The 26676-nt window shown below is 40.7% G+C and overlaps 1 protein-coding gene and 1 long non-coding RNA gene across 9 annotated transcripts in view; one reads left to right on the top strand and one right to left on the bottom strand.

Moving 5' to 3' along the window:
* Positions 1-26413, top strand: part of TNRC6C (trinucleotide repeat containing adaptor 6C) — a 425196-nt gene extending 398783 nt beyond the window's left edge. For 7 of the 8 annotated variants that reach the window (XM_081850638.1, XM_081850636.1, XM_081850635.1 and 4 more), the window contains 11 exons: positions 113-232; positions 2138-2221; positions 2508-2739; positions 3389-3556; positions 4991-5182; positions 5632-5775; positions 12404-12520; positions 16733-16927; positions 19407-19477; positions 21720-21859; positions 23303-26413. In XM_081850638.1, coding sequence (XP_081706764.1) covers positions 113-232; positions 2138-2221; positions 2508-2739; positions 3389-3556; positions 4991-5182; positions 5632-5775; positions 12404-12520; positions 16733-16927; positions 19407-19477; positions 21720-21859; positions 23303-23663 — 1824 coding nt within the window. In that variant the 3' untranslated portion in view covers positions 23664-26413. The remainder of the gene's footprint in view (positions 1-112; positions 233-2137; positions 2222-2507; positions 2740-3388; positions 3557-4990; positions 5183-5631; positions 5776-12403; positions 12521-16732; positions 16928-19406; positions 19478-21719; positions 21860-23302) is intronic. The other variant, XM_081850637.1, reaches the window with a different exon arrangement.
* Positions 5785-16726, bottom strand: LOC309335741. The gene is made up of 3 exons (XR_014153694.1): positions 14325-16726; positions 8307-8351; positions 5785-6501 (listed from the first exon to the last, which is right to left on the bottom strand). It is a non-coding gene; the product is annotated as an uncharacterized lncRNA (long non-coding RNA).
* Positions 26414-26676: the final 263 nt, after the last annotated feature.

The following is a 26676-nucleotide window of genomic DNA, read 5'->3' as shown; positions in this document are numbered from 1 at the left end:
CTAAAAACCACTTTTTTTGGAATTGTCTTGTTTCAACTCTGCAAGGAGTTCAGACCTGTAACTAACACAGCTGTAGTAATGAATATTCACCTTTTACATTCTTTTTCTCCAGGTTCAAGCACAGCTTTTGCAGTTTGCAGCAAAAAACATTGGTCTCAATCCTGCACTATTAACCTCGCCAATTAATCCTCAGCATATGACGATGCTGAACCAGCTCTATCAGCTGCAGCTGGTGAGTTAAAAGCCACAGTGAGAAAGCTATAAATCCAGAAAGAAAATTTTGCATTTAAAGTCACATGAATGGGCATGTTCACTTCAGAAATGATGATTAGACTTGGTTCTGAAAATGAATTTATATACCTACTTGAATCTTAAAAGTTGCTTGATACTTCCAGTATGATAAAGACTAAATTCTTTGCTCATTACCATTGGATTGTTCTAAATTTAACTTTTGAAACACATGTATAGGACTGTAACCTCAAAAACAACCTCTGGTACCACTAGTATTACTCAGAATTCTACAATATTTCTGATAGATTCCTGTGTTGTTGTTTTTGCATTGTATGCTAATCTAATAAAATGGATGTTCTGCAATACTTCTTCACCAGTAGATGGAATGGAGCATTATTTCCATTCATTTGTGCAATCAGTCATGCCCTTAATATGCATGTATTTTATTGCAAACCTTTCAAAGTTATTGCAAACCAAATCTTTCTAGGACCCAGTCTTCCAGATACCAGTGTAGAATTCAGTGTACCCAATGGCAACAACTAATCTTAGGTTTTGAGAAAATTGCCCCATGTTATAAATATAGAACTTCTTTTTATTTCAGTTTTGTGAGCATACAGAAGTATGTACAGACATAACAACAGTGGTATAAATACCTTAAATAAGCTTAAGCGCTAGCCAGAGACCAGGTGTGAATGTATGGTTTGAACCATAGTACAGTGGTACCTCTGGTTGCGAACGGGATCCATTCCGGAGGCCCGTTTGCAACATGAAAAGTGTGCAACCCACAGTGGCGCGTCTGCGCACGTGCGGGTTGCAATTCGCCACTTCTGCGCATGCGCGTGACATCATTTTGCACTTCTGCACATGCACGAGCGGTGAAACCCGGAAGTAACCCTTTCCGGTACTTCCGGGTTGCTGCAGGATGTAACCTGAAAGAATGTAACTTGAAGCAGACATAATATGAGGTATGACTGTATAGAGGGTTTCAGATAGGCAACAGATGAATTCCACTGGTATCATCTCAATGTATGTGTGCTCCAGGGCTTAGTTTGACAAGCTAAAGGTTCTCTAATCTTTTTGGGCAAGTAGACACACTTGGAATTTTGAGAAAGTGCTAGGGATGTCAGTCACAAAATGGCTGCCAGGAGGACAGGCCCGAACACAAAATGGCTGCTGTGGAGATGTAGCATAATACCAAATAACTGCGGGAGTGGGGGCATGACGTACCTTGCTACCAAGGAAAAAGAGACAATACAGATTGGTGTGGCATGCCCCTCTCCCAGTAGCCACCCCATCAAAGGGGGGAAAGTACATACATCAGCCACCGCTACACTTGCTCACAGAGAGCAACTTGGCACTCAGTGAGATGTGGGCATGTTTAAGGGGGCATGCTCAGAGTAGGAGAGGTGGAGTCGTGCAGACAGAATTGAACAAGAAAGGCAAAAAGTCCGAGGGGTTTTTAAAGGGGATATTTATTAAGACCTTTCACAAGCACCTTGTGGGCAACCTCTGCACCACAGTGTTCCTGTTAACTTGAGTTCTAAACCAGGATTAAGAGAGCAGAATTAGCACGAACCCTGATTAAATGTTTTGTCTACCCCGGGCCTTGGTGATTAGTTCTCTCACATGCTACCAACACTCTGTTTGCATCTCCGTGTTTACATTTTCTTGAACAATCATTCAGTTGATGATGCCTTTTCCTCATCACGTTTTAAATAGCTTTAATTGGCCATGTATTGTTTGCACTCTTGGTCTGAGCTGACTTCTGTCTCTGGGTCTGTTACTTCCTGCAAGGACGTCTTTGGGAGCATGTATTTGTTTCATACGTTATTTAATGCAGTTGCAGTGAGACCATTGGGCTTCTTCACACTGTGACCGTAGACTTCTTTTTTCCCTCAACTTGCAGGCTTACCAACGTTTACAAATCCAGCAGCAGATGTTACAGGCTCAGCGTAATGTTTCCGGACCCATCAGACAACAGGAGCAGCAAGTAGGTGCAACTTGTTGACCCATTTCCAAATGTAAAGCCTCTAAAGAATCTAGCATGTTACAAGAAAAAGCTTATTTGTGAAGGAAATCTACTGTGCTGCATGCTTTTATGCAGACATAAATCACAAATGGGGCTGACAGACTTTAGTTTCTCTTACATGTCTGGGATGCATCTAATTATTAATCTATTGAATTCATTGTCTGCTGAGTGGTTCTAGATAAAGTGCCACAAACCTTTGTTCCATCTAGCATTTGCTTACTTTGTTTTCTTTTTTCCTTGCCACCAGGTTGCACGTACAATCAATAACATGCAGCAGCAGATCCAGCAGCACCAGCGCCAGCTGGCCCAGGCCCTGCTTATGAAGCAGCAGCCACCCCCTCCACATCTATCTTTGCACCCCCCTGCAGGCAAATCAGCCATGGATAACTTTTCACCCCATCCCCAGGCTCCTGGCCTATCTGACCTGCAGACCAAAGAGCAACAGTCTTCACCGAACACCTTTGCTCCTTACCCCCTTGGTATGTGCAGTTATTTAAGGACCTGTTCAGAAGGATGTAAATTACATAATTATGTATACATACAGTGATTTCACTTGCTTCAGTCTGGAATCTTTTCTCCTGCATACCTCTGCTTCTTAACTAATTTGGCAACTGTGTCCAAATTACTTACTATCTTTATTAATATACTACCCAAAAACAAAGTTCTCTGGCAGCTAATAATAATAATAATACCATTAAAACTGAACCATAACAACATCAAAAAATGGCACAGTGTTAAAAACTTCAGAAGCAGAGAATAAAATCAGTATAACAAAACTCAGGCAGCACTTATACTCTTTTTATCTTGTATAATATTAGAATCCAGGATCCCTGAATGAGTCTGAATGGTAGAAGGTTTAGGACTGGCAGAACAAAATAACTTAAGTCTTAAATTAACTTTCAGAAAATGTAGTGGTAGGTACCAGTTTAGGTGGTTGTAAGATACTTGGTGCTTGTAATATACTGTCCCTCCCAATTTACTTCTTGGGCCCTTGCTGCTTTAACCCATGTTTGCATTACTTGTAGACGTAAAAAGATTAGCTTGTGACTTCAGCTTAAAGTAAAGTGTGATTAAATGCCAAGAATCGGGGATTAAGTGTTTCTTAATAGCCTGCCTACTTCCTCTTAGCTGGACTGAACCCAAACATGAATGTAAACAGCATGGACATTCCTGGTGGTTTGTCAGTGAAGGACACTTCTCAGTCCCAATCTCGCCTTCCTCAGTGGACACATCCCAACTCAATGGATAATCTCTCCAGTGCTGCTTCTCCACTTGACCAGAATCCTAGCAAGCACGGTATGTGTCGTCATTCTAAATACATCAAGTCCAATTGCAAGATTCTACGTTTTGCTGATACAGTGGTACCTCGGGTTAAGTACTTAATTCGTTCTGGAGGTCCGTTCTTAACCTGAAACTGTTCTTAACCTGAAGCACCACTTTAGCTAATGGAGCCTCCTGCTTCCGCCGCACCGTCGGAGCACGATTTCTGTTCTCATCCTGAAGCAAAGTTCTTAACCCGAGGTACTATTTCTGGGTTACATATGCTTAAGCATATGTAACCCGAGGTACCACTGTATTCTCTCCCCCCACCCCAGGTTAGCAATGGGCATTGCAAAGTACTTAACAGAATATAAATTTATCAGTGGAACATTTGTATGTGCAAATATCTTATTCTTGTAATTCCCACCACACCCCCACACACATATTACTGCTCATACTGATTTCATTGCTCATATTATTGGTCATAATAAATGTTAATGGCCTAAAAAACAAGAAGGGAAAATCAGTTTGAAAAGTCCAGAACATCAAGCATCTCGACTTTTGAGTGGCTTAGGCTAGTCTTATATCCATTTACTGGGAAGTATGCCCCACTGAACTCCATCATATTTAATCTCCAAACAGGTAAGCATAGAATGCACAGTTAGAAAATTAAATTACACATGTGTTATATTTTTCTCATGAATCCTTAAATCTTAAACTTTACGAGATGTTAAGAGAAGTTGGCAGGGGCGGAGTTTCACTTAGGTGAGCAGTTTCGAAAAAACACACCCCAAAGAGAGTGCAAAATACCTACCAACTGTGTTTGGAATTCATCACATTAATGTAAATTGAATGCAGACTACAACTGTAGGCAGAGCAGAAGTGAAAATTCAGTATTGCCCTTAGTGTCATTATACATTTTAATCCAATACTGAGAGAAACCTATTTTAGCTCCCTGCTCTTGTTTCAAACTCCCATTTTTTAAACTCACAGCTAATACTGTTCTCTTTAAAAACATTTACATGTTGTGAGTATATTGGTAAGATTTTTAAGGATCTTAATGATCCATATAGCAAAGTGCTTTTGCTGACACTCAGCAAAATACCATGTTGTGTATCTTACATTTTTCATTAGAGTCCTTTTGTTTTAACTTTACTTGACAGTTTTATCAGTAGCAAATCAGTCCCATGCAGGTTTGTTCGAAACAGGTCCCACTGTGTGTTCAGTGATATTTACACCCAGTAGCAGCTTTAATCTCACGAATCTTTGATAGATAACTTTTGAACTGTGTTAGCTACCTTTCAGCCCCAGTTTAACCTGCTATCTTTCACTTAACTGGCCAGTGTTAAGATGTGTTGTGTGAGTGATACTTTGCTTTGCTAATTATAGTGACTACCAATAAGAGAAGGAGCCAAATGTTAACCATGCTCTTAATAATCTTGTGCTGTCATCCCACCTTCTTTATTCTAGGTGCTATCCCTGGAGGTCTGAGTATTGGTCCTCCAGGAAAGTCCTCCATTGATGACTCTTATGGCCGGTATGATCTGATTCAAAACAACGAGTCACCAGCTAGTCCTCCTGTAGCCGTTCCTCACAGCTGGTCACGTGCCAAATCTGATAATGATAAAATCTCCAATGGCTCCAGTATCAACTGGCCACCAGGTAACAAAAAAAATATGTATTCTAGCTTTTAGAGCTTGAAGGTATCTGAAATGTGATACAAACCCCTATACTGAGGCAATGCTTTCAGTATCCAAATGTTAACATACTAGTTCAGCTCATTCCAGCTGCAGTCTTCCGTAAGATGAAAGTATGAGGAACATTTTGCCACGCTATTGTTGGGCGAGGCATGCAGGCACATAAAATGTTTTATCCTGGTGTGAACTGGGATAAAACTTCCTACCTGCCTGATGCTAGCACTGAATTTGGACAACAAAATCCATCCATCCAAACCTCCCTTATAAAATGTTTTTCTTAAACTTTTTATCAAAATGCCCACTCCATCACCAGAGAGTTGTGTACCTGGTTTCATCTTCTGCGCAACGGTACCTTTTCCCATGCATGTGGATCTTGGTAAGAAATGTGATGTCATCTTATTTTCTCCCAAACAGAATTTCATCCTGGGGTACCATGGAAAGGTTTGCAGAACATTGACCCTGAGAATGATCCTGACGTTACACCTGGAAGTGTTCCAACAGGGCCAACTATTAACACCACCATACAAGATGTTAATCGCTATCTACTCAAGAGTGGAGGTAGAGTAATATCCATGTGTCATGTTGCCTTTATTGTTTCCCTTCCTTTCTATTCAACTTCTGTGTTTTTATAGTATACCCAAGTCTGAAAGCCATCTGTACTCATGACCAGAATTGACATAATTTGCAATTGTATTTGTTCCCTAAGCATTTAGTTTTTAAGCTATTTTTGGGTGGCTACAAGTTTAACCAGCAGAATAGCAGGGAACAGCCCTATGTAAACCTTCTCTGCTGGCTGCTTTCCCACCCAAAAAATCACTCCCTTCCAGCTGTTCTTTCAACTTGTGGGAAAGGCTGAGCCAAACAGGGGAATGACTAAGTCGCCCCTTCCTCTCTGCTTTCAAGTCACAACCTCCTAGTGCTGAACTTTATCTTATTTTTAAGACAAATAGGGAAAGATGCATATCACTAAATGTCATGTCTAGTTTTGGTCCTTACACTCATGCAACTCAAAACTGTACCTGAATATCTACTGTATTTCATAATAGCTGTTTCTGCTCGAACATCTGCCTTGAGTTTTGATTTATTTTGACTTTGACCTGTAAGGGTATCATTTGAAGACTTCATCATCATCTTTGAAATTTCAAGCCTGTGCAAGTTTTAGTTTAGTGGACAAGTCTTCCATGTTCATCAGAAGTTGCTATGTCACTCTTGAGCTTCAGTAAAGATTTCCTTTTTCCTGTACATTACAGCTGTGAAGTCATAACCCAGTTACAAGCAGCTGTCCTGTTAACAAGAAAGTGAATATCATAAATCTCATATGGGGTGTCATTTGTGATGAGAAAATGGGCTGACCCATCACTAAACCCAGAAGCAGGCAATATATATATAAATAAAAATAGAGGCCCTATATATTGAATGTTCTTTGTCACATCTTTATCTGAGCTTCCTCAAACACCAGGCTATTGACTGTACTAACTGGATTCTAAAGTAGCAGAAACAAGCGCTGCACCTGAAGATACCTAGCTTATATTGAAGTGACTTGCACTGCCCGGTGGAAGTCCAGTAGCAACAATACTAACTGGAGTATAGTTGTGTTGGTAATTTACATTTAACAGGCCTCCCAGTTATAGATCGAGCTGCTTCACTCCCTATCTTCAAGGATGACTATGAATCAGTTTTGTCCTTAGAAGTTCTGTACGTTTGGGTGTATTTTTCAGCTATGTTCTTGGATTTGTCAGCTGGAAAAAATAATTGTTTGTTTCTGTTACACCATCTATGTACATTTTACATAGAAGTTAGACACATAAGAATAAGAGATTATGGTCAGTAGTAGACATTTGCATGTATGTACAAAGCTCTCTGCCTTTTGTTTCCTACATGTACTGTAATACTGTTCTTCTCAACCCAGGCTGTAAATCATAAGGCTAGTGAACTTAGTGTATCTCCTTTTCCTGCCTGGTGGCATCCCTTTGGAATTTGGGGGAATTCAAAATAGCCATTATTTGTGGTCCTTTGCCTCATATTTGTGGGAGCCTTGAAAACCCATCAAAGATGGGGGGGGGGAGTTTGAAACTACATTTGCCTTGGCCCTTTTCTCCCTAGATTCCAAGATGGAACTAGTGCCAGATTTTTGCAGCTTATTCACCCACCCAGCTGCACTGAATGACCCTTTTGCATTCTGTGAGTGCAGCTAGACACGATCTATGATTAGCTCTCCAGCTCCTTTTTAACAGTTTAATGGCAACTGTGGAGTGTGCAGTGGAAATAACTGAGCTACCGAGGTGCTGGTGTGGGGTTTCTATCATTTCCTGGCAGAAAGGAAAGGGGGTTTCCTTTTCCTTCCACCATTTTCACAATTATAACTCATTTCCAAGTTTCTGTTTCTATCATCATGAATACATACAGGTACTATATGGCTGCAAATAGCAGCTTCAGTGGATGAGTGAGGGGCAATTTTCATTAGGTGTTAGTTCCTTGTTTTCCCCCAGTACCAGCATCCTAATTGGATTCATGACAGATAAACACACTGGACCCGCTCTTAAACTGTTAAAAAACAACAACACAACAACAACAACAACCCAGAAACATCTAATTTGATTCTGAGATTATTTCACTGCTGAGCATAACTTTGGTTGAGGGATCAAACTCCACAAGGCAGAGCGGAGAATGAGGGGGGAGAGATGGTAATGAGAGTGTAGACTTGTGGAGTGGGGGAGAGGAATCATAAGTTGTAGAGAAAAAAATGGAAATTTGGATACTAAGAGATCTGTACAGGGGGAAGAAGAGTACTATAGGAAGCACAGAAAAAAATAGGGGAGTGATGGCAGAAACACCTATGGATAGAGAAGCAGAAAAATACAGGATTCGAAGAAAGAATAAAGTATGCTGTTTCCCAGTGTAGAAAGAAAAGTGGTTAACAGAGAATGGGTTAAAGAAAATGCAGCATTAAAATTTTCAAGAAAAATGGGTTTCAGTTATTAACCATATGATGTAGTACTCTTGCATTAGTAAAAATATACAAGTAGCCTTCAGTTTGACTGAACTCCAAACTATGATTAGAAGTTGTACAGCCCTGTTCTAGTGCATACCTTAATGCAGAAACTATTCATCCCATAGGCAAAGCTGTTTTCATACTGTTAAGTAGAAATTGATGTTGTAAAATATTATGGAAACCAGAAAAACTTACGGAAAATATTTATTTTGTATAATTCTGTGAACATTTATACATGTGGACTCCTCAATAATGAAGTGGCCAGGTTCATGGTTCAGAAATCACATTCCAATCCTTCACCACCCCACCCCAAAAGAGTTATGATTCCCTTTTCTGTTTTATAGCTTCCTCTAACCACAGTTTGCCATCAAAATTAGGCAAATTAGTTCTAACCTCCAGACATCATTTGACCCATAGTTTAAAGTGGATTTACAAACTGAATTGTCTCCGACCAATCTTTTGAAAGGAAAAGTGTGGGTAATAGAAGGACAGTAGATTGTTCTGGATGGGGAAACCAAGGTGATGAAAAGAGCAGGATATATTTATACTGCACAGACTGTGAACAGTGAAGCCTTTTGTAGATGACAAGATTTTTCTAACATTTGAAGCATTCCCAAGACTCTCAGGGCTCAGCATCAGAATACACATATAGAATCATGGAAACTTGTTTTGTTTATGTGTTGCTTCTTGGTTATTATATTGCACAATGAAAAATTATCTGCATTTTTTTAATGCAAATTTAATTTTAGTATGGTTGACATAATTCCTGTGACTGCAACTAGCTGAGGCACCCTGATGCCTATTTATCAGCACATCTTCGTATGCATACTTACTACCATAATTTTATCTATCTTATACATGCTGCCTGGATGTTCAGGTTCTCTGTTAGTAATACAAAAATACCCCGTACATTCAATATTGAGTGTTGTTCTTTCAGCAGCTGGCATGAGCACAGCTGTGAATGCATTGCCAGAGATGTCTTCTTACAGTCATTAATGACTGTGCCTTCTGCTAGAGGTTGTGGACAAATCTTCATCCACAGCTGTTTCTGTATTACAGCTATTTGCCCTCAATGCAGATTGAATGTTCTGTCATGCCTTTTTGTCATGATCATTGACAGTTCCACTTTACCTGCATCAAATCTAGGTCACCGTTCTTAGATTCACACCTTTTCCAGTTCATTTTCTCTCATTGTATATGAGGATAGAGGGCATCATACCTGCAATCTTCACACCAAAATAGATTGTCTGTGTTTGGACATAATGTTAAACCACAGTAAAATGTTATGAGAATGTGCCTCAATTCCCCTTGGGCTTGGGCTCACCCTCTTCCCCCTGTGATGCAAGCACAAGGAGATCATTTGAAAACTAGACTGTGGTTAGACTTAACTATGGTTAGTTAAGGCCAACTTCATAAATTATGGTTCAAAGTTGGCTTATTGTCACTAACCATAGTTAAGATGCACTGGTTTGGACATGGTAATTCCTCCTCACAGCCATGTTGGAAGAGAAGTGGATAGAATGCAAGCCCACAGAAAGATTGGGCTTGTTCTCATATTGCTAAATTATGCTTTAGTTACTCTGAACCTACACAGTGTCTTCAGTGCAAGATCTCTCTTTTTAGGCTTTTACTCTTTCACTGGTATATTTTTACCACAGTGTCTGCATTGCTGCAACTTTGACTTACTTCAGCTGTAATGCCAAACCATGCTTTTTCATTAAATGAATGAGCCTCAGGCTGACTTATTATTTCCTTTCCTCAGATGTTTCAGTTCTTGCCCACACTTCCTGGTTCTTAGCAAACACAGAACTAGAAACCATCATTTGATCTTGGTTTCTAGTTCTGGTTTGGAGGCAAACCATGCTGAAATGGCAAACTATGCTTTGCTGAGAACTAGGAAGTATGGGAAGAAATCAGAATATATGAGGGAATGAATGAATGAATACACAAGCGTGTGAGGTTCATTCATGTGAGCTGAGCCATAGGGTTGTGTTCAGCTAAGTTTACTCATGGCAGACCCACTGAAATCAATGAACATGACTAAGTTAGGTCTAAGTTAAATGGGTCTACTCTGAGTAAAATTTCGGTGTATACCACTTATAATCTTCTTACATTTATTGCCTCAATGTCTGTAAGCATTCTGCTTCCAAGACTTTTAAAGTAATTTTAGTAATATTTTGCTTTCATAATTTTCCATAGATCCAACTCCCCTCCCCCTTATGTGCTAAGGCAGGATCACCATCATATATGGAGAACATATAATCAAGTTGATTTGCTGATTTCCTGGAAGCATGGGAGCCATTCAAGTATATATATGCTCATGGGAACTAAAGCACTGGTTTCATGCAACACTCACTGACTGCTCAACTGACTTCCTCATAGTCTGGGATGATGCAGTCCACATGAGTGTGGGATACTCAAAACATTATGTAGCATCATGCAGTTTCTTTGTGGGTTTTATACTGTTGGTTTTTCACTGGAGCATTGATCCTGGAGCAGAAGTTATCACACATCTTTGTGTTACAATTGGTTTTAGTATGTATAGTTATGTTGTTATGAAATACTTGTACAAGATAACGGCCAGCTTTTTTCGAGACTCAGAAAATAGCATCAACTTTCCATTTTCTGAATTTATATACATTGGACATTATCTTCTTGTACGGGTAGCAAATGTAGGCAAAAAGCTCAACTAGGCTCGGAAGAGATCTGCTTCCCCTCTGCCCCCCACCAAGCCTCACAGACATGCATGCAGGTGGTGTGATAGGATGTTAGACAGAAAGGAGCATCTCTGTACATCTCATGCATGCCAGTCCAGTCTGTCCTCTGCCCAATACAAGATACTTACACTATGACCACAAGTAACTTGCAAGGCATGAAGAGAAGGGGCTGGATATGTGAGGCATGCACAGATGTCCCATCACAGTGCCTGCATATTTTTCAGTGTTTGAGCAGGCAGAGAAATAAAAACCAGGGAGCCCTATTAGAGTCCTCTGAATGTGGGTGCTGCAGCCGCACAGCATATGGATCGGCCCTGTGTTATTACTGAAAATGCTGGGTGCAAGAGCAAGACATACTGCAGCAAACCAGTCACTGAAGAGTGATTCTCTTATTTAAAAAAACCATTAACATATGCATCTAGTCTTCACAACAATATAGCAAGGTACGTCAAGCAGAGGATATATTCACACAACACAATCTACCATAGACGAGTTCAACGTGGGATCCTTAAGCCTTTAAGATGAATGGCTGATGTTTGCTCCACCACATCTGAAAACTTGGATAGTCCCTTAATTTATTAGAATAGTTGTTGTCCACTTGTATAGTAATGCTAATGTTAGATTGGATTCGATTATTTGGGCTTTCCCCTTTGAGATTCTTCCTTCATATATGTTACCCATACCAACAAGATGCCATGTGTTTAAGTCATGTTTAGCCTTTCTGACTATATAAATAACTTCTAAAGTAATTTGTGTGCCTCTGTCTAAGAAGCATTACAACAGAATTTATAATTCCAGGTGGCTTCTAGCAACTTGACCACCCTATTGGTTTTCAACAGCCTGAATGTGGCAGTTGCACAGTGGCTGCAGAGCACTAGACCTGACACTCAGCTCCCAGGGCAGATCTGTGGAGGCATTTGGTCCTGCAGCTCTGGCCTTGGCCTGTGATGTGACTTATTTTGCTGAGGCTTGTGGGAACATCCCATGCCACAAAGCTGGAGGGGGTGGGATTGGCTGGCGACAGTTGCGGGGATTCTCGAAGGCAAGTGAGGCTGAGATGAGCACATCTGTTTGACCTGCCTTGCACAGAACGATGCTTTTAACTTTCTGACACATGGGTCACCACAACTGATATAGCTGCATTTTAATAAACATTTTTCACCTACGATTCATGTATCCTGGATACGGTGGCAATGATGGTCACCTTCTTGGAAATAACAGTTTAAGGAGAGTTAGAATGTATCCTTCTGCATGGGCACAACTACCCTTGTCACTGTGCCACCCTTTTTTGTACTTAGTTCTGCTGCATCGGATCATGCTTCCTATAACATTTCATTCCTAGACCTCAAAGGCAAGGCTGGGTTAGCATCTTACCTTGCATGGTTTCTGTTTGCACATGACGGTGTTAGAATTGCATATGCTACAGTAGACACCATTCTGCCCATCTTTCTTAGTTGCTTCTTTGCTGGTTCTGCAGGGTCATCCCCAACATCATCTCAGAATGCCACGCTGCCTTCATCGAGTGCCTGGCCACTTAGTGCCTCCGGCTACAGTAGCTCTTTCAGCAGCATTGCATCCGCACCTAGCATTGCAGGTACGACCAATGGTCTTTCTACTTAGAGTCCCTCTTTATCCACAAAGAGAGGAGGTTCTTGAAAGGCTTCTGCTCAATGTGGTAATGATGGTCCTATAGGTGTGCCGCATGTCTTTTGCATACTGTGCTCCTTCAGTCCAGTAACTGTCCTGAGAGTTTGGCAGTGATGAATATGTAATGGGGATGTTTGGCACTGAAAATACTTCAAAATGAGAAACATAAATTAGATAGAGTGCCAACGCCTTGGTGCATATTGGACTAAATTCTGTTCATGAAAACAGGAAAGCTTTTGACCGTCATTCAAACTAGCTTATACTGTTTCATCAACAGAAGTTGTGGAATAAAGAGCATAGCTTGTCTGATGTTGTGTTTCTCATTTCCTGGAAATAAGTTGATCAATACAACAAAAGTCTTTCACTTCTCCTTGTTCTCCCTTCCCTTCCCAACTTTGCCTACCCATCTCAGCAAATGTCTTGATGAAGCAGAAAGTGGGCAGTGTGGTCACTGTCAACATATATGTGGCTGAAATTCCATTGCATTATTTCTAACACATACCCAGCAATTTTCAAGATGCTGTCAGCAATCTTGCTTTGTTCAGCCACCCTGGGGCCAATAGGTGCAAGTGGACTCAATTGGGAAAACGGGGGTCAGCAACAAATTGTGTCCTTATTGCCCATCTCTAAATTCCCAAGTGGCCTTCTTGATCATGCCCTTTTCATATGATGCATCTTATTACAAAATGAACACCTGTGCTTGTATTGTAAAGGTAAGATTTGTTTCCAAACAATAAATAGCTTGCCTTATTCAGGGCCAGCCTAAACTTTTGCCAACTTGAAGCAAAAAGCCCTACTGTCTTGGTCCTGTGACTTCCTCTTTGACATGGGGAAGGGGTGAACAAAACAGGCCATAAAAGGTTTTTTGGCAATGCTTAGCCTGGTTTTCTTCCCAGTGCCATAGATAGGAAAAGGTGATGAGCTTGATCCCTTCATGTTGTAGGAGTTCATGGGAAGGCCCAGCTTCTCCTCTTCCTCCTCTCCTCTCTTTTCTCTTCATTTCAAAAGGAATAGGGTCGTTTCTGTGCACATGTTTTGTTCCTACCTGGAGACAGGGGCTAGGTCAGCAAAGTGGAGGGTAACTTGTGCCTTATCTCACATTGCCCATGAACCAGGAAGGAAGCAGCCAGTGCGGCTTTTAATCACTCTGGAAGAAATTGTGCCATGCACCCCCACATTGCATATCACACACTAGAAGGGGTGGGGCACAATGCTTTTACTGCGAGAACAGGTGCTTGCTGCTTGCTTTTTTCCTGAGAAGTGCTGAGGAGTTTGTATATGCAAACTTTCTCAAGTTACCCTTGCCACTGCCACCTAATTTTCTCCCAGAGACGTGGGGCTTCAACCTGCAGATACTGCCAGGCCTACCTTAACTAGAATCAAAATGCCAGCAATGTTGCAGTTATAAATTTATGCATTTTAATTGATTGGCCAAAATAAGACACTTAACATCTAGCAGATAGGTAATTTTTGAGAGCCATGATCAAAATGTTAATATGTTGACGTGATACTGTTTTATTTTGGTCTCCAGACTGAAGACTGTGAGGGTATTGGGTTTCCCACTGCTGAAAATGGAAAGGAATGCTGAACTCCTTTTCAGCCAGCAACTGGACAGCCCATGGATCTGATGTTTTTTTTTACTGTAGCCCACAACCTCAAAAATATTTTGAACATTTATTTTTCCTGCTTTTGAGTTACATGGTCTTCTTACAGTACTTTGGCCCCCTTGATGTAAACAATATGTAACCTACCACCAAAGCAGGATGCAGGCCTAGATAGTCCAAATGATAATTCTAGTAACTGTGAATTTCTTAATGGGCAGTTTAAGCTGAAATCTGTAAGTAATAGGGAAAGCTCAGCTGTTTTTCTTTACTAAGCCCACACTGCCTGAAGTCTTGAGAAACTGGTGTACAGCTGGAATCTTATACTCTATTTCAGATCTCCCCTTTCCACGGGCTTGCTTTGGGAACCATATGGGGCAAACAACACAGAATAGACACCAAAAACGGCTACATGAGCACAGGTCTGCATAAATGTAAATGATCTTGGTGGGTTGTGGAAACTTTTTCTACAGCTCACCAATGTCATTTACATTCATGCAGACCTGTGCTCAGGTAGCCATGCTTTTGGTTTCTTATATTTATGTACCCTTTAAGGCTTGTATCCAACCAAGTTCTTCTTTCAGCTCAAGGGCTTTTGTCTGTGCAGTAGAATATCTTCTTCTCATGTGCCGCTCTCCCCAAATCTGTTCTGGGGGTTCCCCCAACCCTCCTGAGCAGATGACAGGCATGGGGACAAGAGAGGGAGAGGAAATCCCATTGCACAGGCAGAAGTCCTGCATTAAAAGGACAGCCTCAGTGGATACAATCTTAAATCAGCTCTTTAGTTAAGCAGTAAAGTGTGTATTTTTAAAAGATTACCTGTTAACAATTCTTTAAAAGGAAATAAAACAAGTTTACTTGCCCTTAATTTTAATTTTTATGCACTGCTCCTTCATGTAGCTTTTCTCCTTCTACTATTCTTACTTATCATTTATCTACTTCAACCATTTATATACTGCTTAACAACATAAGTCTCTGGTGAATTGTGCACTGACCATGTGAGAACCAGTGACATAATGGTAAAACTGTTTTGAAAATGTTTTCTTTTTAAAAAAATGAAGATTCAACATTGAATATTACTTTTAAATCAGACTCATATGGTTTGTAAGACTATTTTTGCAGCATTTAACATTTCTATCCTTTGAGTTCATCTTGTTAAAAAAATTGTATCTAGAAGGAGAACCAACTTGACTGCAGGTGAATTCACACACATCACAGCTGTACAGTTTGCACACAACATAAGGACTAGGTCCTGGTTCTCCCCCCCCCCCCTTTTTTTTTTTTTAAGGAAGGCCACACAAGTTTGAGGTTCACATTGGGACAAGGCTGTGTGTTTAAGTTACACTCTCACAGCACAGGGCATACTCCGTGGTAAATGTGTTTAGTACTGCATGTGTGAATCAGCTTCCTCTCTTTATATACATGTGAAAATATTTTAAGGCTGGGAAGTTATCTTGCATTTTTCTTACTGACCTCTAAGTACATCATTTATATGATTGATGCTTAATAATCTGCATTTCTTTGCTTTTGTTGAACACATACCATTCATTTCTGGAAGTGATGATTAAAAGGAATCAGAAAGGGATGTGTGATTGCAGGAATAAATGTTGTGCCATGAGGGGTCCTTGTGGAAACATTTCAGATTAATATAGGAGTTAACAAGATGAGGAACTCCCTTGTCTCTTTCACTCCCTCCTCAGAAAGAAGGAGAGAAAGGTGCTTCTCTCATTTCTGGGATGGCAGTTGAGAGGTCAACTCTCTCCCCTCTGAGAGCCAAAGTAACAGCTGCCAAGGTACAAGAATGCCAATGATAGTGTAGATTCAGTAATACGCTATGACTAAAGGATGCAGAAGGAGCAAGATCTCCCTGTCTCTTGCATCCTTCACTCCCATCATCCTTTCCCCACAGATAACAGGAGAGGAAACAGTTAACATATTGTTAAGCAAGAAACAGCCTGATGTGGTCTCTTACTGCTTTCAGGCTATCTAGAAACAGTTGGAGAGCACCCAGGGTAATTGCTGGGCAAATAACTTAAGATGTCAGCAATTCTCTTCCTCCTGTGGATAGAGAAGGAGGAGGAGGAAGAGGAGAAGGCATGAAATATGGTGATGGGGCAATGGGGCTTGTCAGCAGATCACTTTTGGAACTAGCAGGGGACTTGATCCACCATAACCTCTAGCATACCCAGAAACCAACATGACAGTTCCTCCAGTTCAAGAAGACGAAAAAAAGACTAATGTTATGTGCTTAGTGATTTAAAACCTGTAAGTAACTTGTTTTATTCAGAAGTCAGATTATTTTCAGATCTAACAGTTTGGACTCTGGAAGCATTCGCTAATGGGACTTTTGTCCAAACCAGGAGGAACAAATCTGGGATCTTTAAAGGCTGCGGATTAATTATACAGATATATTAGCAAGAGAAGCTCTGCCAGTTATGATCAGTGTTTGCTATAGTGCTTATTATGCTGGCGTAAAGAGGAGAATAGAACCCTGGGGATCACTCAGTGTCCCTATACTACATTCTAACAAATACATGAATTGCATTTCTCTGTTGCAGGTAAACTGTCAGACATCAAATCAACGTGGTCCTCTGGCCCAATTTCTCACACACAAGCCTCTCTGTCCCATGAACTGTGGAAGGTGCCCAGAAACACTACTGCTCCTACAAGACCACCTCCAGGCTTAACAAACACCAAGCCATCGTCTACTTGGGGTGCCAGCCCACTGGGTTGGACCAGCTCTTACTCCTCTGGTACTCCTGACTCCTGTCTTTTTTCCTTTCCTTGTTTTTTTTTGGGGGGGGGGGCAACGCAACAACTTTTTTGTTCTTATCCGCTCTCTGTGTTCAGGTTTTTTAATGTAGCAAATCTGTAGGCCTCAAAGGGTGAGTGGAATGCACTCATTTGCTGGATTATTCCTGAGATGGAAAATTCGTGCAACCAGTCAGACGTGACAGTTCTCCCCAGAAAGTACTTTTCTCAGTAATTTCCTCTGTGGCAGGTGCATTTCTATGTGCTATTAGCAGTTGTGCTTTCAGTAATTCAGGATAAAAGCCATTGAAGACTTACTGGGGAATAAGCTCAGCTGAGGTTCCCCCAAGCCTGCAAACCCCTCTCTCTTCCGCATGAATGATAAGATCCACACTCAGAGAATGAGTTTGCTGTTGGTGTCCATGATTATATCATTTGGTATATAAGTTCATACCTATTTACCAAATCACTGCAAGTTACTGAAAGTGGTATTGATCCAGCTTTCTCTCTCCACTCCCCCATATTTTTGTGGAGAAAATAATGCACAATTGTACTGCATATGCTAAGCAGAATTTTGTAAAACGAGGCATGTTACCCCATAAGGCAAAAACAGGCTACAAGAGAGTCTTGTTGAAACCTCAGACTGTAATGTAAGCAAGGGCTATGCAGTTAAAAGCAAGAAGGACTTAGATTGTTTGTGCTGCAAATGGGACATAACTATCTTAAGCTTCTGGAATTCATGGAAAAGCAGAAATGAGATCAACATTTTGAAGAATGATTGCACCTATTTTGCCACTGTTTTCCTACTGGTTGTTCTGCACAGTCCTAATGGGAACTATGTTGATCTCCATGATAACTGATGCTAGTGCAAAATTGGTTGGAGGATCAGCACAAGTGGCACAGCTTGCTATAGCACAAAACAGCTATATTCAGAGATTTCAAAGATTCAGGCAAGCCATGACTGGGATGAGCAATCAGCTAGGAAGGAAGTTGAGTGGAAAGGTGACAGAAGTCCTAGATACTTGCTGAGTGGAGAGGGATCTTACGCTCAAGTCCTGCCTGCCAATTTCCACAGGCATCTGCTTGGGCACTGTGAGAACAGGATGCTGGACTAGATGGGCCCTTGGCCTGATCCAGCAGTCTTTTCTTATGATGGCTTTACTAGATTTGCTTTTTTAAAAAACTGCTAATGAAAATTCTTCAGCTGATACCATCACACCCAAATGTTCCTGCTAAGTGTGGGCCCTTAGTGCAGCACCAGGCAATTAAGCACCAGGCTGGAAAGCAATGGCAATTAATTGCAAAACTGTGCAAGTTAATTCTGAATGAAGGGAAGATGTGTAACTAAGGCATACATAGTTCCCCATAAGATGCAAAATCCATAAAAAGGTTTCTCCCTGTCCTGACTTTATGATCCATTTATTTGGCTACTTCTGTTTCACACACCATACACTGTTTCAGATGGATTTCTTCACGTGTCACAATATTTATTGTTTTACCAGTGAGTGTGGAAATGAAATGCTCCCATCAACCCTTTGAAAAACACACATTATTAGCTTTTTATGAGCTCCACCTGGTGGCCAAATAACAAGGATTCAGATTTCAGCTTCAGTGCAGTAACCCACCTGACTTTGGAAGTCATGTGCCTTTTTAAAATGCTGCCATTTAAATGTTGAAGCAGTGCAGGTTCAGCAATTAACACTGCCTTAGTATAGAGGAAATAATGAACTGGAAATCTAGAGTTGATTTGCTTGCTTTAGTGTACATCTAATGGGTGCTAGATGTCTGGATCACAGCTGGAAGATATGTTCTTAATCTGTTTCATTCATCCCGTGCCTTACATGGCATTCTGCTCTATGCAATTACCCTGTCACATCACCTATTCAAATATGATAAGCTGGACTCCTGGGGCCTTAACTTGGCATATCTGAAAATCAGGAGGTGTGGAAGCAGCAATATCCTTTTGAAATTGCCTTCTGAGCATTTGAAACTATTGTCTTTAAACACAATCTTTAAAATCATGATCTGGCCATTTTGTAAAACAAAACTTGACAGATAACAGTGCCAAAGGATAACAACAGAAAAGGCCACAGGTTGCTTATCATTCCATTAATCTCACCTCATAGCTACTGAATCATAGCATCACTGACTTTAGAGAGACATCTGTTTTGCAGTTTCCAGAGGGGTAACCTGCAGCAAAAAAACAGCAAAGATTCTTGTGGCACCTCAAAGGCTATTATTGCATTAGCTTTTATGGACTAGAGTCCGCATTATCTGATGCATGATGGTGGTATAGGTATTTACAGTACTGTCTCAGGGCCACTACCAAGAAAAAAAAGGTTGGTGGGCATTTGATAAGTCACCTTATTAGGAATCCCTATAGCAGTTGTATTCCTCATGTTTGTGTCCTGCATGTTGTATAGCCTTCATTTAGTAAGTTGGGTTGGGCTCTCCATAATCTTTCCTTTCTTTGTGGTATAGGCTCAGCGTGGAGTACTGACAGCTCAGGAAGAACAAGTAGCTGGCTGGTCCTCCGTAACCTCACACCCCAGGTAAGCAAAGTTCCCTGATTAATTCAGAACATAGCTATGGGCTATCTGAGAAAGGGAGATAAAATTTGGAATCCTGCTTCTAAATCCTCGTGCTATATAACTGTCAGTGTTTATGACACTGCATTAGCACAGCCATTGGTGCATCCTGTCCTAAGCACTCATTACGGGTGCTGTTCGTTGTAGGATTGGCTCATTTAACCCTTTGCAAACACACCTAGAACCAAATGCAAATCCTCATTCATGAGAGCCCACTGTGTTTTTATTTAGTGCTGCAAAGTTTGCTAAATTTGAAATAGAATCTCCTTACCCAGAAGTGAGCAAACTTCCAAGTTTGTGGGATCTGAGCCCAGATACTTGTTAAGATATTTCCGTTCCACCTTAAGAAGGGAGCAGGTTGTTGTGTCACAGCCTGCGTATTTCCTGTTCACAGGATGTTTCTGTTTGTGTATATAACTTTTGTTTCCTCTCTCCGTGCCTGGACATCGAAGCAGGCAGTCATGTCTTTTCTTTGTTCTGACCAACGCTGAATAAAGTTGTAAATAATGCTCTCCTGAGTGCATCTTTCACTGTGCGAACTCTGCTGAGAGAGCGTGCACAAGCTCTGGAATGTGGCAAGCTATATCTGAGGCTTGTGTCGCTAATTGACTGATATTGTATCTACGGGAGATCGATGGATCGTTCGGAATCGACGTGGAGGCATGATGGCCTTTGTCTCCCTGGCAGTATCCCAACAACACTTGTTTTCAATAGTAGCACACAGTGCTTTCTCACCAAAAGCCAATCCTAGTTTCTTCCCAAATTTTCGTCATTTCAGCAGCCCAATCTGAAAGGAAAGGTGGTTGCTATGGCTCAACCAAAGGGAGTCAGAATTCCTTAGTGATTACTGCAGATCACTCAGATCCTTTTGCCCACCCTATCCTAACCTATTCATTTCTTGGTTGAATCCTTGCAAAGTATACCACATGAAGTAGACATGAGCATTGAACACAAGCTGCCTTGAAAATACAGAGTTCTTCCTCCTGCTTTTGCAGGTTTCATTGTCAAATGTAAAATGGGGCCATCAGCTAATGCAGAAATGCGATCTTAAAAATAGTGGGACATCAAATGTTTCGATACCCAGAAATATACAGGGTTGCCTTTCAGTAGCATGGCTATTTGTATACATTACAGAAAGTGTACTATTTCCCCTGATGGCTTTAGGTGGTCTATGGAAGCAGTAAGAGCAACTATCTGACCTCCTAGTGGTGCAGCTATAAAACATTTGCAAAGTTAAACAAGGTCTGGTATGGTTTCTGATTGGATGGGGGACTGTGTGTTGAGATTCCCGTACTGCAGGGGATGATCTTTGGGATCCCTTCCAACTCTACAATTCTGTGACTCTGTATGAGAAACTCACACATCCACTTTTCCATGTAATTGCTGAAGAAAGTCACCAATCAGTCCCATATGGAAATGCATGGCCACCAGAAATGGGGTTCAGCTCAGCCACCTGCCCATGCAGGAGATACACAACTTTCCTCTTCAGTTGCAGGAGAAACTGTAGTCTTAGTATAGTGAGTCTGTATATATATATATATAGTGAGTCTGGAAAAAAATCTTAGCCATCTTTAGATGTGGAGGGGCCGTGTCACCCTCCCAACACCAGCATCACTGCTCCTTACCTGGACAGTGCAGAGTAGGACAGAGCTGTGCAGGTGTCTCAGTGGAGCCATTCCAATGTTCCCACTGGTGTGCCTGTGCAGCCCAGACCTGGCCACTGCCCCCCCCATCTTGGTAAGTGGCAGCAGTCCTGGTGTCAGAAGGACGGCACCACCGACCACTCTGGGAAATAATTCACTCTGGGAAATAATCTTAAACCAGTTCCCTGACTCAGAAGATGCATAGCATTAGCAACCAGATCAAATGCTTTACGTTAAGACAAGTCTGATTAAAGTCTTATTTCTCTTTGGGTTAATGGGGTAATTAAGCAATCCTACCAATTAAAGCTTTCAGACTTAATGAACATGACCTCAAAATACTTGGCACAGAGGCTTACAGAAACAGCTTGAGTGTAGCTATGCTGATATCGGGGAGCAGGCAGAAAGAGAAAGAAGTGGGTGTGAGTTCTCTTGTTGTACTGGATCTCCAGAGAGAATGTAAGTGAGTGCAGTTAAGTTTTGGAGAAAGGCTGGATAAAACCAATGTGATGCAGTTGTTCATGACGCCTCTAAATCAATCTCATTTGTGCTCCTTTTCCATTTAGATTGATGGCTCTACACTGCGTACTCTATGCTTGCAGCACGGTCCTCTTATTACATTCCATCTGAACCTGACTCAAGGGAATGCTGTGGTTCGATACAGTTCCAAGGAAGAAGCAGCGAAGGCCCAGAAATCTCTGCATATGTATGCAATCTATTCAGTATTTGCTGTGGTTCATATGTGACCTCTGTGTCTTAGTTTGGTGTGTCTGTAAGAGCAGAAGCAGAAGAACTGAATAATGAAAATTAAGCTGTGAGATTTACATGAGCAGGGCATTAAGTGAAAAGTCATGATACAGGATATGCCTATAAAAACTAGCAAATTCCAAAAGAGGTAGATTTGCTCCTACTTAGGACTCTCAATTCCATTCACCAGCAGTCCCAAAGCTTCTGCAGCTTTTATCCTGCATTGAATTAAAAACCAATAAAAATAAGTTTAACATTTTAATGTTTGCAGTAACCCACACTGCATTCCTAAATGTGGTTTGGTGAGGAGGAAACCTAGAGACATGGTAGATCAGTCTCAGCTTTGGATATGTAGTACTTTTGCAGCATTTCATTATGTAAGGCCAGAAGTAGTGATTAGAGTTAATTAAGAAGAAGAATGGTAGTCTCCACCCCTTGGCTTACTGTGTGGTGTGTTCATTGCTAGACATGCAGGAGGGTGTGAAGATAGGGATTGGAGAAATGATTTCTGAGGCCACAGAGGCATGCAATTGAAAGCAGTGCTCTTGCCCAGTACATTTCCTAAGGGAAAATATTTCCAGGTGAAATATTTGTTTCCCAAACCCAGCCTAATATCTTTCCCTCTCAGCTTTTGCATGGTACCTCTTGTCAACCACACTACCAAAGCGGCTCAGGAGGAGAAAAGTGGATGGACACACACTTGCATACATGTGGAATATAATTATGCAGATCTAGAATAAACCCATGATTTTGGTATTTGAACAAGCAACCACAAGCCTTAACCAAAGGCCATGGGTTGAAAAATAATAGCCACTTCTGTCTTTGAGGAGACAGCCAAAGAAGAATTGACTGTTATTTTTAATATACCCCCTGCTATCGAGCATCACCTTCCAGATGTTTTGGACCACAGTACCTGTCAGCCCCAGCCTGCATGGCTGCTCTGCCTAGGGCTTATACAAGTTGTCATCCAAAGCATCTGGAATTCTGGTCCAAAAAAATGGGTTGTGGAAAGGTTGTCTATAATCTGAAATATATATTCTGAACTCTACAGAAGTCTATATATTCAAAACAAAATAAAGTATGCAAAAGAAATGTGTGTGCACTTTGTACGCTACATGCATCCATAGATTCGCTTGGTGCAGTGAGCTTCAAGCCTTGCTTTTTCATACGTACATCTAGCATTCCGTCCACTGAGTGATGATTGCAGTATATAGATAATCATACATTAAAACAGAAATAATCATACATTAAAACAGAAATAATAAGGATTGATTTGTTAGATTTTCATAGCATTGGGTTTCATAACAGAACATGAAAATAGCCTGAGACAAATCCCCCTCTCTGAGCTCAGGTAAGAGTGTGGTTTACCTTTGAGCATCTCTGTGTCTTTCTCTGTTTTCAGGTGCGTTTTGGGGAACACTACCATCTTGGCCGAGTTCGCTGGAGAAGAGGAAGTGAACCGTTTCTTAGCACAAGGCCAGCCACTGCCCCCCACCTCCAGTTGGCAGTCCAACACTGGAACCACTCAGACCCGTTTGGGCTCCACAAGCAGCTCACACGGCATGGTGCGCAACGATGCAGGCCACTGGAATACCCCCTGCCTAGGTGGCAAAGGGAGCAGTGATCTGCTCTGGGGCGGGGTCCCTCAGTACTCAAGCAGCCTTTGGGGTCCACCCAGTACCGATGACGGCAGGGTTATCGGAAGCCCAACGCCTTTGAATACTCTGCTCCCAGGTGACCTTCTCAGCGGGGAGTCCATCTAGGACACCAGAGAAACAAAATGGAAGTAACAATCATCAGCACTAAAGGAAAATAATGGTAACCCTTTCCAGTCCAGGGCATCGCGAAGAATCCAGCTTTAATAGATCAGACTGGCAGCCCTTTTTTTTAGTACCTCTGTCCAATATCGACTATGAAACTCTGCCGAAGTCCTTGTGAACTGTTAGTGCAACAGTATGGGCTCCCTTTGGTCAGTGTCACGTGCTAATGATAGGTTTTATGTGGGTTTTTTTCCAATGGCTTTTTAATTTTGTTTTTATGTTTGTATGGTGTTTTTAAAGACGTATAAAAGCTGCTTAGACTAGTTCTATCATGAAGGGCACTTTTCAGAATTTGGGCTGGAAAGGGTTATTTTATCAACTGTGGGAGTCGGGGAGGGATGAAGGGGGGAGGGTTGTGAGAAAGCCTATTTAAAATGAGCCTGTGATAATTATGCACATTACCAGAGGCGGATCCAGTAATCAGTAGGGGATGGCATCCGACCAGCCCGTCAGCAGTCAGCAGCATAGGGGGGAACAAATCCTATGCCCCTCAGCTGTACGACTTGGATTGAGAGGTGGGGTGGAATATCCATGTCCACTCCTCCCACGGGTCTTGCCTATGCACATTACACTTGTTTCATTACTTTTTTGTGTCATTGTTTTTTTTTTAAAACTCCCCCCAAAAAATAGTAAAAAAGAAGACGAAGGTTTTTTTAAAAAAACATATCAAACATGCAACTATACTTGAATCCAGCAGGCCAATAACAAAATGTGAACACTTTCTATTATTACACTTCCAGGTCGGCACCAGAAATCAAAAGAACAGGCTCTAGGAATATTTTTGTTAAGTTCTTTCTTATACGTATGCATTGGGGAAAAAGATGGATAGATGTGTGAGCGTATGGACGTGTGTGCGCGCCAGTTGTACAACTGAACAAATTGTGTGACTTTTTTCCTTTCTTTCCCCTTCCCCACTTCTCAGTATATGCTTTTGATTTGCTATTTGGTCAAACGTTTAATTGTTATTAGCTTCTAACTTTGCACTGAGTGTCCACAGCCCTTCTTGTAGCTAATCCTACTTGTTTTTAAAAAAGAAAATTGAAAAAAAAAACTGATAGGAGGGGCTGGCGACAATTCACGTGTAAATGTTTACTCAAGGACTCTTACTGCATTTTAAAAAACTTACAGTGTGTATCTCTGGAGAATAATATGTATATCTACCTTTAGCAGCTTTTTATTGTGGACTAATGCAAGGAAATAAATACCGGAGTATTGCACCATTTTTTCCCCCATTCGGAATATAAAGTTTTAAAAAAGGAAAAAAAAAAACTCTTGTTGAACTGTGGCCATAAATACTTGTAAAGAGTGGATGGTTCCCTGCAAGCCGGAACGGAAACAAGCACTTGGACATAGGTTTTGACTGCTTTTGGAGGAGCCTACGGTTTCGGCTCCCACCTGTTTACAGACCTTTTTTTTTCCTCCTTCAAACTTTAAAATAAAAAAGGAATTGAAAAAAAAGAAAAAAAATAGACTTCCATCATAAAGAAACCTATTTTCAGAATGAAGATATGCTACTTCAGAGCTCTGGGATTGAACAGTGTTTGTTGTTGTTATTGTTGTTGTTGTTGTTTATCCTTTTCTTTGGCCATTGCTGTGTACTCCTTTGTTGTTTTTTCCTCCTCTTCGTCAAGAGTGGCGAAAAATATTGTGATCACTATCTTGCACATGGTGGAAGATGTCTCAGGAAAGCCGGGTTTCCCGAGGAGCAACTCCACACCATTTCATGTATTTTTTAAACCCAACTCCTAGCACTGAAGATATTATTAAAAAACAAAATGAAAAAAATAAAAATAAAAAGACAGTAAGAGAAGAAGAAAAATACCTAATCTAATGTGTAGCAGTTACATATTTACCAAATAATGGACTCAAAAGAAATAGATGTTTGAAGAGTGCTTTATATATTAAAAATTGCTTTATGTTTAAAAATGATCAATGTTTTTGATTGTTTTGAAAGGAAGAAAGACAATGGAATAACATACCCTTTGAGTATGTTTTTAAAAATTATATGAACATTGTGCTCCCTGCCTGCTTGGATCAGGAAACTTGTGCATTACATTTTTTGTTTTGTTAAAGATTAGCTTTTTAATGGTTTTGTCCAATTAAAAAGGGTCCTGCAAGATTGCAAATCAACAAAAGCTGGTTTTCTAGAGGATCATGAACTATGCACAGATTGGGTTCCAGACTTGTGTTTTCTCAAGTTTTCGTAGTGTATTTAGCTGAATACCCTTTTCTCAGAGTGCTTGCATCTCATTGTCATTACACGCACTCTACATATGTATTGTGTATATATATCTCTCTCCCTTAATACACACACAGACACACACACACATTATATTTATATATATATAATACATATGTGCCTATGTGCGGATTGAAATAGTCAATACAATTTTCCATGCTGAAGTTTAGTAATGAGTTGTAGAAAAAGAACTCCTGATCATTTAAAATTGGGGATGGGCATAAGAAAAAAAGCAAATACATCCTGTTGAACTTTTTTTTTTTTTTTTGCCTTCTTTCATTTTGAATTCAAGATGTCTGTAACTCTGAGATGAAAAGATAAAAAAAAAGTTTGTGGCTTTTAATGTTATTTCTCCTCATAGAATGTGATTGTTAAAAACATGCACCAGAAGTTGCTTTCAAGAGTACGAAGATTCTTTGAAACTTAATAAACTGCAGTTTTTCTTGGCTGTTAAGATGACCGTGTATTTTTCTTGTGTACAAAGATGACTGTTAATTCTAGCTTTGATCACAGGGGTTTTTGTTGTTGTTGTTGAGGGCATTTTTAAGGCTTTCCACATTCATACATGTGCAACCTGCAAATATCTGAAGTGATTAAAATTTCACCCTCCATATGTGTATACTTTAATTTACATGCTATATTCCAGTTACAAATTGTGGACTTGTGGCTTGCAATTGCCTACTCTTGCCATTTGTATCTGATAGCTGTCCTCTTAAT

The sequence above is a fragment of the Podarcis erhardii genome, assembly GCF_964252035.2.
Source record: "Podarcis erhardii genome assembly, chromosome: 2".
NCBI classification, from domain to species: Eukaryota; Metazoa; Chordata; class Lepidosauria; order Squamata; family Lacertidae; genus Podarcis; species Podarcis erhardii.
Note: the sequence above shows the minus strand (reverse complement) of the source record. Positions and strands in the feature narration are given on the sequence as shown.